The sequence below is a fragment of the Dromiciops gliroides genome, chromosome 3, assembly GCF_019393635.1.
Source record: "Dromiciops gliroides isolate mDroGli1 chromosome 3, mDroGli1.pri, whole genome shotgun sequence".
NCBI classification, from domain to species: domain Eukaryota; kingdom Metazoa; phylum Chordata; class Mammalia; order Microbiotheria; family Microbiotheriidae; genus Dromiciops; species Dromiciops gliroides.
Window position 1 is genome coordinate 576,636,181 of NC_057863.1, and position 13,807 is coordinate 576,649,987.

At 36.9% G+C, this 13,807-nt stretch overlaps 1 protein-coding gene and 1 pseudogene across 2 annotated transcripts in view; both read left to right on the top strand.

Annotated features, from left to right (window-relative positions):
- The window catches only part of LOC122745952 (sodium-dependent phosphate transport protein 3-like), a 54,218-nt gene extending 42,695 nt beyond the window's left edge, over window positions 1-11,523 (top strand). For both annotated transcript variants that reach the window (XM_043991414.1, XM_043991415.1), the window contains 4 exons: window positions 1,682-1,814; window positions 1,909-2,050; window positions 9,913-10,003; window positions 10,959-11,523. In XM_043991414.1, coding sequence (XP_043847349.1) covers window positions 1,682-1,814; window positions 1,909-2,050; window positions 9,913-10,003; window positions 10,959-11,099 — 507 coding nt within the window. In that variant the 3' untranslated portion in view covers window positions 11,100-11,523. The remainder of the gene's footprint in view (window positions 1-1,681; window positions 1,815-1,908; window positions 2,051-9,912; window positions 10,004-10,958) is intronic.
- Window positions 11,524-12,741: 1,218 nt separating this feature from the next.
- On the top strand, window positions 12,742-13,577 carry LOC122747973 (annotated as a pseudogene).
- Window positions 13,578-13,807: the final 230 nt, after the last annotated feature.

The following is a 13,807-nucleotide window of genomic DNA, read 5'->3' on the forward strand; positions in this document are numbered from 1 at the left end:
AGGAAGGGGGCCACAGCCAGTGAAATTTCATGTAATTAGATTTACTGTATTGTTTGAGAAACAGCAGCGAAGCTACTATCACTGGATCACAGAATGGGGCGGGGGGGCATAAAGTATAAGAAAACTAACAAGGTGGGAAAAGGTAAAGTTATGACCAGCTTTGAACTTCAGAGATTTTTATGTGTTATCCCAGAGATGATAGTAAGCCTCTATTATTTATTGTCTGTAAGGGAGAAGGGTTTAGGTTGTGTTTTTGGAAATTCACTCTGGTGACTCAATGGTGAATGCACTAGAATGGATAGAGACTTATGGCAGGCAGAGAGACCAACAAGCAGGCTATAGTGATTTCCAAGTCCAAGATGATGAGTACCATTTAGCAGTGACAGAAAAGAGCAGAGGGCTTTTTTGAGAAATGTTATAAATGTAGAAACAGCAGCCCTTAGCAACAGATTAGATATGGAGAATAAGAGAGATTGAGGAGCCAAGGATGATACCTAGGTTGGGAGCCTAGAGGACTGTGTGGATGTTAATTTCCTCAACAGTCATTTAGAAGTAGGGAAAAGCTGAGGGTTTTTGGGGAAACATAATGAGTTCCATTTTGGACATCTTGTTGACTTTAAGATACCTATAGTACACACAATTTGAGATGTTTAATAGGTAGTTGGATATGTGAATATGAAGGTCAGCAGAGATTAGGTCGAAAAAGTAGATCTGAGAATCAGCCTAGAGATTATACTTGAATTCATAGGAGCATTAAAAATCATTAAGTGAAATAGTATAGACAAAGAGGGCCCAAGACAGAAATCTATTTACTTCCCAATTTTATATAAATATGTTCAGTCTTTGTGATTTCCATTTCCATAATGAAAATAGCTGAGAGTAAAATTTGCAGAGATTTATGTAAGATTATCTTATTTCACCCTTAAAAATATATGGGGGTGGGGGCAGCTAGATGGCGCAGTGGTTTAAAAGCACCCACCCTGGATTCAGGAGTACCTGAGTTCAAATCTGGCTTCAGACACTTGACACTTACTAGCTGTGTGACCCTGGGCAAGTCACTTAATCCCCATTGCCTGCAAAACAAACAAACAAACAAACAACAGCAACAAAAACTATATGGGGCAACTAGGGGGTGCAGTGCATAGAGAGCTGGCCCTGGAGTCAGGAGGACCTGAGTTCAAATCTGGCCTCAGACACTTGACAACTTGCTAGTTGTGTGATCCTGGGCAAGTCACTTAACCCCAATTGCCTCTCCAAATATATACATATACATATACATATACATATACATATACATATACATATACATATACATATACATATACATATACATATACATATACATATACATATACATATACATATACACATACATATACACATACATATACACATACATATATATGTGTATATATACACACATATATATGAGGTACATCTTATTATTTTCATTATCCATATAACAAAAATGAAGATTAAGAGAGGTTATGATTTACCCAAGGTTGCACAGAGAGTAATTATCCAGGGTCCAATTTTAATCCCATTTTCCTCCATCTTCTACATGCTGAGAAATTTCTATTATACTTTTCTACCTCTTCAGCAACTTTAGGAATTTGGATTTTTTTAGCACTACATGTGACACACTCTATTTATCTTCTTGTTCCAACTTCTCTCTTCACAGAATGGGTTTCTGAGTACACTTCCTTCTCTTGCTGCACTGATCTTTCTTAATATAGGAAGCCCAATAGCAGATTTTATAACTTCCAGGAATATCCTCAGTCCAGTGATATTTCGAAAAACATTAACATTTCTAGGTAAGGACAATGTCAGGTGATTATGGGAAAATTCTCATGTGGGATCTCCAGATTGTCCTGTCATTTGAGTGCTCTATTTGTTCTTGTTTTCCAGGGATGCTACCAGGATCAACATTATTCATTGCTGTGCCATATGTCAGCAAATACATAGGTATTAGCTTTATCACATTTTCTTTTGGAATGTGTATCCTGAATCATGTTTCATTGCAAGTCAATCTGGTAGAAGTTGCTTCCAGGTAAGGCTCCTAAATTTCTTTCCTTCTTTTAAGTTAGTAATGTATAGTAGAAAGAGAACCCCATTTTGAGACAGCACAGATGGGCTTTAGTCCTTAGTTCAGGTTTTACTGTGGGGCTTTGAGAAAGTCACTTAACCTAGGTTGAAATCCTAGGTCTTACAATGGTTGTGTGATTTTGGCAAGACCATTTATTCCATTTCAATAAGCATTTCTTAAAGACCTACAAATTTAAGATACTCTGCTTGTGACTGAAATAGAGGGATAAAAAAAACTGACAAAATCTTTACCATTGTGAGATTTAAAATTGGATATACAAGCATTAAACTCCCCCTTTAACTTTCCCCTTATATATCTCCCAGACCAGTAAGAAAAGAAGCCTCTGAGCTTTAATCAATGAAGGATTAGTTTTTATTGTTTGGGGATTAATTAAATAACAAAAAGGTGATACCAATTAGAGAAATAGGAAAGTAGAAATAGAAATGAATAATCTTAGATCTAAGCTTAGTCTATATTCTTTTATAAAACTCACCAAATCCCAAACTGCCTGCCAGGCTGAGAACCAGAGCCAAATGCATGCGCCACCACCGTTAAGCTGAGAAGCCAGAGTCAGTGAGACAGAGTGCGAACTTCCATTCCACTCTCAGTGTTTAAGTTGGCCAGGAAGTATGGCATGCTTGGCCATGCTCTCTTGCACAGCAGCATGCACATAGCCGTTCGTCATGGTCTCCTCCCCAAAAGGGCGGTCCTTTAAAAACTGCTTCAGTAGCATGTGCTCAACTCTCAAATGATTCAGCTAAAACCTCCAGTTTTTACCACAATTCAAACAATTAAAGAAGAGAATCCAGCTTTCCAGACCAGAGTCCAGAATCTAGTTTTCCAGATCAGAGTCCAGAGTCCAAAGCCCAGTTTTCCAGACCAGAATCCAGCTTCCTCCTGATGACTGACTTCTTACCACTTCAAGAAGAGAAGGGAACTCAGAGACTTTATATGAACAGTTTTGTTTTGTTAGTTTTTGTTATCTCTTTCTGTTATTTTATACCATTTGCAACATGTACTCTCTGCAGAGGCCCTCCCTCTGCAAGACCAATGTCAAAGAGTTGCATTCATGAGGGACTGCCCCTCTGGACAAAACTTTTCTCTCTCCCTTTTCTATATTGATATTAACATATTATTACCTAGCATAGGATATTATTTTTGGTTGTTTCATTGAGCAAACTCATTCGTTTTTCAAATGAAACAAAGGGGAGAATGTGGTAAAAACCGGAAGTTTTAGCTGAGTCATTTGAGAATTGAGCTCATGCTACTGAAGCGGTTTTTGAAGGACCACCATTTTGGGGAGGAGACCACGACGAACAGCTGTGCACCTGCTGCTGCCTGGGAGAGCGTGGCCAAGCACGCCATACTTCCTGGACGCCAATGTAAAAAGTGAGAGTGGAATGGAAGTTTGCTCTCTGTCTTGCTGACTTTGGCTTCTCAGCTTAGCAGTGGTGGCACATGCATTTTGCTCTGGTTCTTGGCCTGGGAGGCAGTTTGGGATTTGGTGAGTTTTGTAAAAGAATATAGACTAAGCTTAGATCTAAGATTATTCATTTGTATTTCTACTTTCCTATTTCTCTAATTGGTATCACCTTTTAGTTATTTAATTCATCCCCAAATAATAAAAACTTATCCCTCACTGATTAAAGCTCAAAGGCTTCTTTTCTTACTGGTCTGGGAGATATATAAGGGAAAAGTTAAAGCGGGAGTTTAATGCTTGTATTTCCAATTTAAAATCTCACACAATCAAGGGATTAAATGTATAAGAAATGATACAACACATTCCCCAAAGTAATTGTTGCCTATGGAATATGGCCACCGCAGTGGACTTTCAGCTCACACAAAATAGGCTGAAACTTTGGAGTCTTAACCATGAAGGTATTTTCTTTCTTCAGCTTCTTGCTCCAGCCTGAATTTAATCCCAGAAAATCTCCATACAATGCTTAGGCAAGGATTATATCTAGGCTTCTTCTGAAATAGGTATTAGAACCTCCAAGTCCTTCACAGACCTTAAATATACAATATTGGTTTCAAAAATGAGGCTGCTTTTATTACCCTCACTAGAAAAATAAGTAAGACACAAAAGACTCACATCAACCAATGAACAAATACATAAAGGTAAGTCCCTTAAATGGTGTATTAGACTTTTTAGTCTTAACTATGGTAAAATACTATGGGACTACTAAACAAACATTACCTATTCTACCTGATTTTCTAAAACAATTTATTATAATATAAGGAAGGCTGGTAAGTTTCTTCTGCCTTGTTCATCCATAAAGTAGCTTTCACCTTCCAGCTTCAGGGGAGTTCTCTTCCTTATCTAATTTGAACACTATTGAGGAAATTCTATTAATCTGGGATTCTAGTGCCCAACATTAAAACTCAATAACTCATGTTCACCTGTGAAATTTAGAATTTGGGAACTCTTAAACTCACAAAGTAAGAACCAAAGGTAGAAATGTAAACCTTTAGAATTCTCTCTTTGACCATTGCCCAGTAAAGGAAACAAGGTCAAAGTATTTCATCCAGTAACTTCATGTTCAGAAACTTACTTCACAGGTTTGGCTGGGCCCAATCATGTACCTAGCAATGTATTCCTCCCATAATTGCAGTTTTTTGTTCTTTGGCAGGGAGGGAGAAGGTGAAATCTCCTTTTCTCTATATTTCTCTTTCTTGATTTTGGTCTGGGAGTCCAATAGGTACTAAGTTGTTGTTTGTCCTGCATTCTGAGAATATCATGATAACAGGGTTATGTCATGACATAAACTGAGTTGGATTTAAGTAAGGGAGGGTTGTGCAGCATCACCAACCTTATGTTTTCCTCCATAGCCATCTGGGTCCAGTGGCAAGATATATATATATATATATATATATATATATATATATATATATATATATATATATATATATATATATATATATATATCAGGATGACTAGAGATGGTCCTAGATGTTTAAGGCAATTGGAGTTAAGTGACTGACTGAGGGTCACACAGCTAGTAAGTGTCTGCAGTGAGTGAATGAGTACAAATAGAAAAAGTATGATCCCTGTCACAGCTAGCTTTATATACCACAAAGAAGGCAACTCTGAAAGGAGTCTGTCCATCTTCTCAGGCATCTCAATCAATCATCAAGTGATAGCACCTTAGGCCCTATGTAAGTTGTCAGTATATCAATCTTCCTCAATTATTACATATCCTTCAGATACCTGTAGAAAGTATAAGGTCCTTACCAACTGTAAGGTCAAAAAGTTGATTTTGGCTAGGGGAAGGAGAATCTACTGAATTGATCAGGAGCTTCCTCAATCAACTAATCTCTTTTTATAGCAAACTATTAAACAAAATACGTTTTTTAACAATGTTCAGTAGCTGTATGAACAGGTAATAAGATGGAAAAAAATTATCATGCAGACAAAGTTTTCTAAGGAAAACTTTAGAACTAAGAAATACTTTTAAGCTGAGGTAACCATCTGAAAGTAGGAGGAGTTAGATCTTGAGCTTAACCTAGAAGGGTGATGAAAAAGTATGGAAAAAAGGAAGAATGATGCAATATTTTCAAGCATGGAGGCAATTGAAATGGTAAATCAAGTTCAGAGGTAATCAGTGAATCAGTCAATCAATATTTTTAAGTCCCTGCTAAATGCCAGGTACTTTGTTAAGTGTTAGGGTTACAGAGGAAGGCAAATGACTGTCCCTGCTCTCAGGGAGCTCACATTTTAAGAGGACAGAAAAATGCGAACAAGTTTAGATAAATATGACCTAAAAAGAATATGTTGAAGGTCATCTGAATTTAGAAAAGCTTCTTGGAGAAGGTGGACTATAACTGAGGGTGTAAGGACATCATGGAAGTTAAGAGGCAGAGATAAGGAGGGAGAAAGTTCCAGGTATGGGTGATAGCCAATGAAAATATTCTACATTGAAAATTAAATGTCATTGGAGAGGAACAGCCAGTGTCATTAGATTTCAGAGTACATGGGGAATTGGAGACGTATAGTATTTAAGAAGACTGGAAAGGTAGGAAGGTTAGGTTATGTAAGGCTTTAAAAGTCAAATGAAGCTTTTATATTCGATCCTAAAAGAGGTAGGGCATACTGGAGTTTAATAATTTTTTTTTAATATGATCAGACTTGCAATCAAGGAATCCGTTTGGTAGTTGAATAAAGTATAAACCAAAGTAGGGAGAGACTTGAAACAAGAATATCAAGCAAAAACTTATTGCAATAATCTAGGTGTGAGGTAATGAGGCCTTGCATCAGGGCAATGACAGTAGTAGAAGAGAGGAGAGGTATGTTAGATATGCAATGAAGGTAGAAATCACAGTGATTGGTAATAGATTGGATATGGGGATTAGAGAAAAAAAAAATTTTTTAAATTATCATGAATTTTAAGCTGTGAACCTGGATACCTGTGAAGGTGATCCACGGTACCCTCCCTAGAGTAGTTAAGGCTGACTGGAACATAAAACAGAAAAATTGGTGTAATGTGCTATAAAGCTAAAATATAGGGATAAATTAGATTGAAGATAAATTTAAATACCAAGTTAAGAAATTAATATTTTATCTTAAGGGTAATGCAAAGTCACTCCAGGTTTTTGAATAGGGGAGGAGTGCTGGTCAAAGAATAATGAAGATTATGTTCCTTAAAGAAGTTTATGTTGACAATTGTAGGGGTTATGGATTATAAAGGCAAAAAAACGAAGACAGAGAACCTGTTTAGGAAGCTAATAAAATTTTTTCCAGGAAAAAAGAAATAAAGGGTTGAACCAGGGTTATTGTTGTATGAGATGAGGGAAGAAGAAACTTTTAAGACACTGTGGTGTTTGGATTGATGAGACTCAGAAAGTTACTGAATAGAAAGGTTGAAGAAGGAGAGGAAAAGGTGAAGAATCAAAATGGCTCCAGGGTTGTGATCTGAGTGACTGGTAAGATGACATGGTAGCCAATAACAAGGACATTTGGAGAAAGAGGAAGCTGGTCACACACCTTAGAGATGGAAGCTTTCCTGTGGTTCCCACTGAACCTGAACTATAATATCTTCCACAACATAACAGAAAAAGGGTCATACAGCTTTAGACTGAACATTTTTTTTAATGACATGGAAAACACTTCATCCTGAGGAAGCTGCTTTCATTCTGTAATAACTAATTATCAGGAAAGTTTTCCCCTCATCAAGCCTAATCTGCCTTTCTGCAAAGTCCACATCTGCATTTCATTATTCTTAGTGTGCCCTGTGATAGAACTTTCACCACAGTCACGTATCATATCGCAACCTTTCAAATACATGGTGCCAGCTTTCATGTCATCCTCAAGTTGTTTTTTTTCTTCTTTAGGCTAATCCTCCTGCATTCCTTCAACAGATTCTCATTTACTCTGATCTTGAGATCTTGTTCCATCTGTTATTATTTTTCCTTAATTTTGCGTGAAGCCAAGTGTGTTATTTTTTGATGTAGGGAACTTGTAGGAAAGAAATGTCCTTTATCAATACTGGCAGCAACTGGTCTGCAATGTATGGTCTTCGAGAGTTACCTGGGACACTATGCAGTTAATTGATTAGGCCTGACAGACTATATCTGTAAGAGGCAGGATTTTGACCTAAATCTCCCTATCTTCAGGGCTGGCTCTCTATTCCATATGCCATGAAGACTCTTCTCATTTGGACTGCCTTCCTCAGTGTCTTTCCTCAACTATATGAAAATTTACTTTATATTATTGCCATTCTTCTTATTGGGTAACTAGATGCATTGGGCCTAAAGTCAGGAATATCTGGGAGATATTTGAGAAATTTGAGTTCAGGAACTTAGTAGCTGTGTGGGACTGGGCAAGTCATTAAATTCCTACTTGTCTCATTTCCTCATATGTAAAATGAGGACAGACCAGAGAAGGGAATAGTAAATCACTCTAGAAATCTGCTAAGAAAACTGAATGGAAATAGTCTATGGGGTCATGAAGAGTCCTACATGACTGCCTAAGCAAACAGCAACATTATTATAATGGCATGGCATAGCTGTGAGCACATGAAGGCATGCTCATCCCGTCAGCTGTTTAAGTTGCCCTTTATTTATTTAAGGAGAATTTTGTAATTGAATCTATATATTTTTTGTGTGTTTTGATAGATTGATCCCCATATTTTTTATGTATTTTTTAGTTTTTTGCAAAGGATTACCTTTTCTATTATTTTGTTTTCTTGCCTTCTGTTATTATATAGGCATGCAGCTCATTTTGGTGGTTTATTTTGTAGTTCAAGACTTTGTTCATCATTTATTTTATCAATGAATATTTTTGCTGCTTTCTTAGGATTTTTGAAGCATACTGACCTACCATTCATAAATAAGGATAATTTTATCTCCTTTTTATCTATCTTTATGCCTTTCATTTCTTATTTTTGGCTTAATACTTATTACACTTCTAGAATAGCAAAGGATAGTGAGAATAGTAGGCATTCTTGCTATGACTCCTATATTTATTAGAACAGCTTCTAGAACATCATGATTGCATATGTTTGCTTTTGGTTTTAGATAGGTAATTTTTATGTTATTTAGAAAAGTCTACCTATGTCTATATACTTTGTAGGGTTTTGAAAATAAATGAGTGTTATACTTTGCCAAAAGTTTCCTATGTCTGTTGAATTAATCAACTAGTTTTGACTTTTTTAAAAAAATATGATTCATTATGTTGATTGCTTTATTAATGATAAACCATCACTTCTATAAATCCAACTTGGTTATATTGAATAACTTCTTATATACATAACTATAGCTTGCTTGACATAATTTAATTCAAATTTTTTGAGTTGATGCTTACTCATGTGGCAATTAATTAAATGGAAAGATGAGTTTAAATTAGCAGAACCACTGATAGAGTGGAGATCTGTGAGGACAGATGTCTCAAACCTTCCCACCTGTATATAAGTAATTGGTTACCCCTCAACAAACCAACATAGAGATCTACGGGCTTTGTAAAGTAATAATCATAAGAACAAGAGCTAACACTTATAAAGTGTCTACTATGTGCCAGGCCCTGTGCTAAGCAATTTACACATATCTCATTCATTTCTAACAAAACCCTAGAAGGTAGGTACTATAATTAAACTAATTCAACAAATGAAGAAGCTGAGGCAGAGTGATTTGCCCAAGGTCACATAATGTGTCTGAATCCAGATTTAAACCAACTCCAGACCCAGCAGTTTATCCACTGCTCTACTTTGCTCTCCCAGTGAAGTCCTTCCTCTCCTTGACCTCTAAGAATCTCTGTATCCTTCAGATCTTTGCTCAAGTACCACTTTCTCCATAAAATCCTTCCTGAACTACCAGCTACTAGTCCCTCTTCCTTAAAATTTTGATTTATATTTGTTTGTATTTATTTTGCATATAGTAATTAATGTATTATTTCTTCTAGTGGCTTTCTCTTTAATTCTAGTGCCTTCTCTCTGTTGATTACATTCAGTTTCTGTATATAGCTTGTTTGTATTTACTTGTTTACATGTTGTTTCTTCTTGTTATCCTGTGAGATACTTGAGAGCAGACTGTCTTTTGCCATTCTTTGTATCCTTAGAACTTGACACAGAGTCAGTAACACAGTAGACCAATAATAAATGTTTGGCGATTAACTGACTAATGAATATGCTGTCTCTGTAATACAATAAAAGCTGTTAGAGTTTTCTACCTAAGACATGACCATGTGGTTAGTACAAAAGATTACATCATTTCAATATTATTGGTCTACATTTTTCAAATGTTCATGTTCTTATGAAATATATGGACTACAAGTGACTTTTAATATTATGGGCTAAATCCACTAGAATGTGCGAAAATCTGTTTTTGTTTCACAGGTACAGTAGTTTTCTCTCAGGAATTTCACAGTTTTTTGGAACAACAGCTGGAGCCATTGTGCCAGGAATTACTGGATTTTTCATTAATCAGGTAAGATATACTCTCCAAAAAAGAATTTTACTTTTCCTAAATGAAGCAGATTGAAGATTGAATCATAGCATAGACACATGAAATGGACTAAAATACATTATGGATGCCCTTAAGGAAGTAACAATCAACTTTCTGAAATTAAAAAAAAAAGTGTAAAAATTCTTGAAGTGAGCTAAATACTTGGTTCACAAGAAGCTTTTTATGGAGGAAATGAAGTCTTTAGCATGAAAAGAACTACTTTGAAAGCCTTATGAATGGGGAAGTTGGGTCTCACAGTAGTTTCTTTGTAGATCTTACCTTGGGTGAATTATGCTGGAATGTGGCTTTTATAGGGTTCATTTGGTTATGTTTAATTGGATAGTCATCTAACCTCATAACATTTAATGACACCATGGGCAAAGGGAAGGATGAGCCTAATAGTTTTCATAGAGAAAGGTAACTAATGTATAGATAAAGAGATAATTTTTTTTAAAATTTAGCTCATACTATTTCCTAGTCATTGAAAAAGTGGATGCAATCAAAAAACAAGAAAAAAAATATGGTTCCTATTCACAAGGATCTTACTTTATACTCAAAGAAGACAAACTATAAAAGAGAGTGGAAAAGAAGGTATTTGGGGAGGGGAAGGACCAAAAGGAAGAAGGATATCTGTGTGTAGGATGGTGGGAAAGACATATAAGAACTCTTATAAAATATAATTTTTCCTACATAAAATCCCCAATTATGACCAACATATGGTTGCTTATATATATTAATATAGCATCATTTTAAAAAAGAAATGCCCCTACATGATAACTTAATTTTACTTCTATTCATTCAATGAAAATAAAATCTATCAAGAACAATAAAAGAGAAATTGAAAACCAACGTTTCACTCCCTGAGATTCATTCATCTTTATAGCCCAGCATATTTTTGAAGCAAAGACTGATCATATTCTCACTTTTGTACCTGCAGGACCCAATAAATGGCTGGAAGAATGTATTCTTTATATCAGCTGCCATTATGTTCTCAGGAATGATCATCTTCTTAATTTTTGGCCATGCAGAAATCCAGGACTGGGCTAAAGCGAGAAACACCAGAGTCACTCAATTTTGAGGTTTCCCAGTTGATGAAGTAGGATCTGATCCTGTCAAGCAGATCCCTATTGACATTCACTTCTTTTCAGGATCCAATTAAGAAAATTAATAATTTCAAAATAGTAGAAGGATATCAAAGAAACATACAAAGAAATAACACTGTATTTCTATGTAGTAATAACAAAATCTAGGAGTAGATAATTGAAAGGGAAATTTCATTTGAGATAATTTCAAAATGCTTAAAATATTTTGCTAGTCAATCTACCAAGGTAAACTTAAGACAAATAAATGATAACATCCATTAAAAATAAAGAATGAAATAAAGTACAGGAATATTCATCACTTATGGTTGGATTACCCCAATGTAATTAAAATGAGAATACTCCCTAAGTTAATTTTCAGACTTCATGTTCTATGAATATTAAACATGCTTCACATGTTCCCATCTGAGCTTCCAAATTTCCTCTCTCTCTCTTTCTCTCCCCCCCCCATTTTATTTTATCACGCCAAAGTGCTTTCATATTTGCAGGTCTGGACTTCCAAAAAAGGGATGTCCTCACATGTTTACATGCAACTCTTTCAAGGTCCTAGGGATATTATCCATGTGTTATATAGATATATACACCTACAACACTATTGCAAAGGAAGACACTCTTTTTATTCACCACTATAGCATTTGGGCCTCTACCAATTTTTCATAATGTGCTACTAACAATGATGATACTATTAGGTCTCAAATATCCCTATATCCTTAACAAAAAGGTTAAAGATAACCTATACATCACAGATGCATAAAAAAGATTAAAAAACATTCAGGAATAACCAATACTTTACAATCCACATATAAATCTGGTCATACTCTCCTATCAATGCATTCAATATCAAATGGTGGATGGTGGAAAGTACACATCTGTCAAGGTGACTCCCAAGTACACATGAAATCTCATACCATTTTGCACTGCTGATTGTGATCTCATTAGTCAACATACAAACTTCTACACTACATGTAACATAAACCATGGGTTTTTGGATCTTAGACATTTTCTTGATGGCTAAATCTTCTACCTTCAAAATGATGAGGCATTTATAGGCCCTTTTAAATAATCAAAACCCTTATTTGGATATTAAGAAAATGTTACTTTAGGAACTATTCTGGGAAGATGATGGAATAGGTTAGAAATTTCTAGGATCTCCAGATTTCCATGAAATGAATTCATGAAATGAATGTAGAACAGCAAAAATAAAGGATAAAGCAAATACCCTCCTAAGACAACTTTAGAAGACCTCAGAAAAGACAGGACCTCCAGGGACTGAGATGTGTCTTGAATGTAATGAAGACACCTTCAGGTCAACTCCCCTGAATAAAAAAAAATCAGCAGAACCCAGGGAGCTTTGTCAGAAAACAGACTAGGCTTCAAGAAATTTCACTGCAAACTTCACTTCACCCATAGTCTCAAGGACTTTCACCTCATCAAGTTTTACTTCAACAACTTTCATCTAATGGACAGCAAACAGCCAAATGGTGAAGACTGAAGGACTGTTCCCTGTTTATGGATGCCAGGCCTAGTTGTACTAACCAGAAGTCATTCTAGGCCAAGGCTGCCCTCCTCTGTCCCTCCATGATCAGGGGTGCCACTCCGCCTTCCCCTTCCCCAGCATCTATGGAAGTGACAGATGGGCAGGTCAACCTGGCTCATCAGCAGAGCAGGAAAGCAGACTGGTCATTAGCTGCAGAGAAATACAAAAGGTCATTGTGTGTCACTAGAAGAAAGCAGCATATCTTTCTGAAGCCATGAAGCTGACACAATCTGAGCAGGCTCAGTTATCACTGGAATTACAAAGGGACAGCCACATGGAGCAACTCTTGCTTATTCAGGAGAGGTGGGAAAGGGGAAAGGAGGAGGAAAAGTGGAAAGCCCAGCAGCAGACTCCTGATGGAACCCCTCATCTCCTGATTTTGGGCAAGCCACTGGCCGATGATGGGTCTGAAGTCCAAAGTGTGTCCTGATTTCAGCACTTCAGTCCTCCTGCTGCAGGGCCAGGGGTCTTTGACAGGGAGCAGACACTCTACTTTTTCTCCTTCCATAGAGGGAAGACCCGACAGAATCGTGTCCTGGCAGCAAAGTCCCAAAGGATCACAAAACCACAATAGAGGAGCTGATCAGAAGTGACATGTAGAGTTTCTTGTGGCCGACAAAGAAAGTTTGAGAAGAGAAAATAAGCAGCTCCATACTGAGAAGGCCAGGCTTCATAAGGCTCCACTTGAAAAAGAATTGGATGTAGATTCTGACTTTGTAGAAAAATCTCAGTTGGGGAGCCTACCTCCCTCTTCAGAGACTGCCTCAGCCTCCTCTACCTGGTAAGAGTTTATACTAAACACAGGGAAAGCCAAGGACATTCCTTTCCCTAACCTTCTCTAGGACTTTATATCCCATCCCCAGAGCTCCTACTTCCCAGAAGATATTCTGAAATACTTAATGATATTCTGAATACTTAAATGAAAGCTCAGTGGGTCTAACACGGTGGTGGTAAGGGAGAGAAAACCATACAGCGACAACAGCAAAAAGGGAAAACCACGAAGCCAGGGGTGAGCCCGTTCAGGCAGAGGATCGCTGGAGTGAGCATGATAGGGGAAGAGGCCTGGCCAGGACTTAGAGAACGGTCACTGTGAAGCAGCCAGCAAAGCTGAGCAGGCTGGAGGTGGCCAGTGCACACCTGGAGGACCTG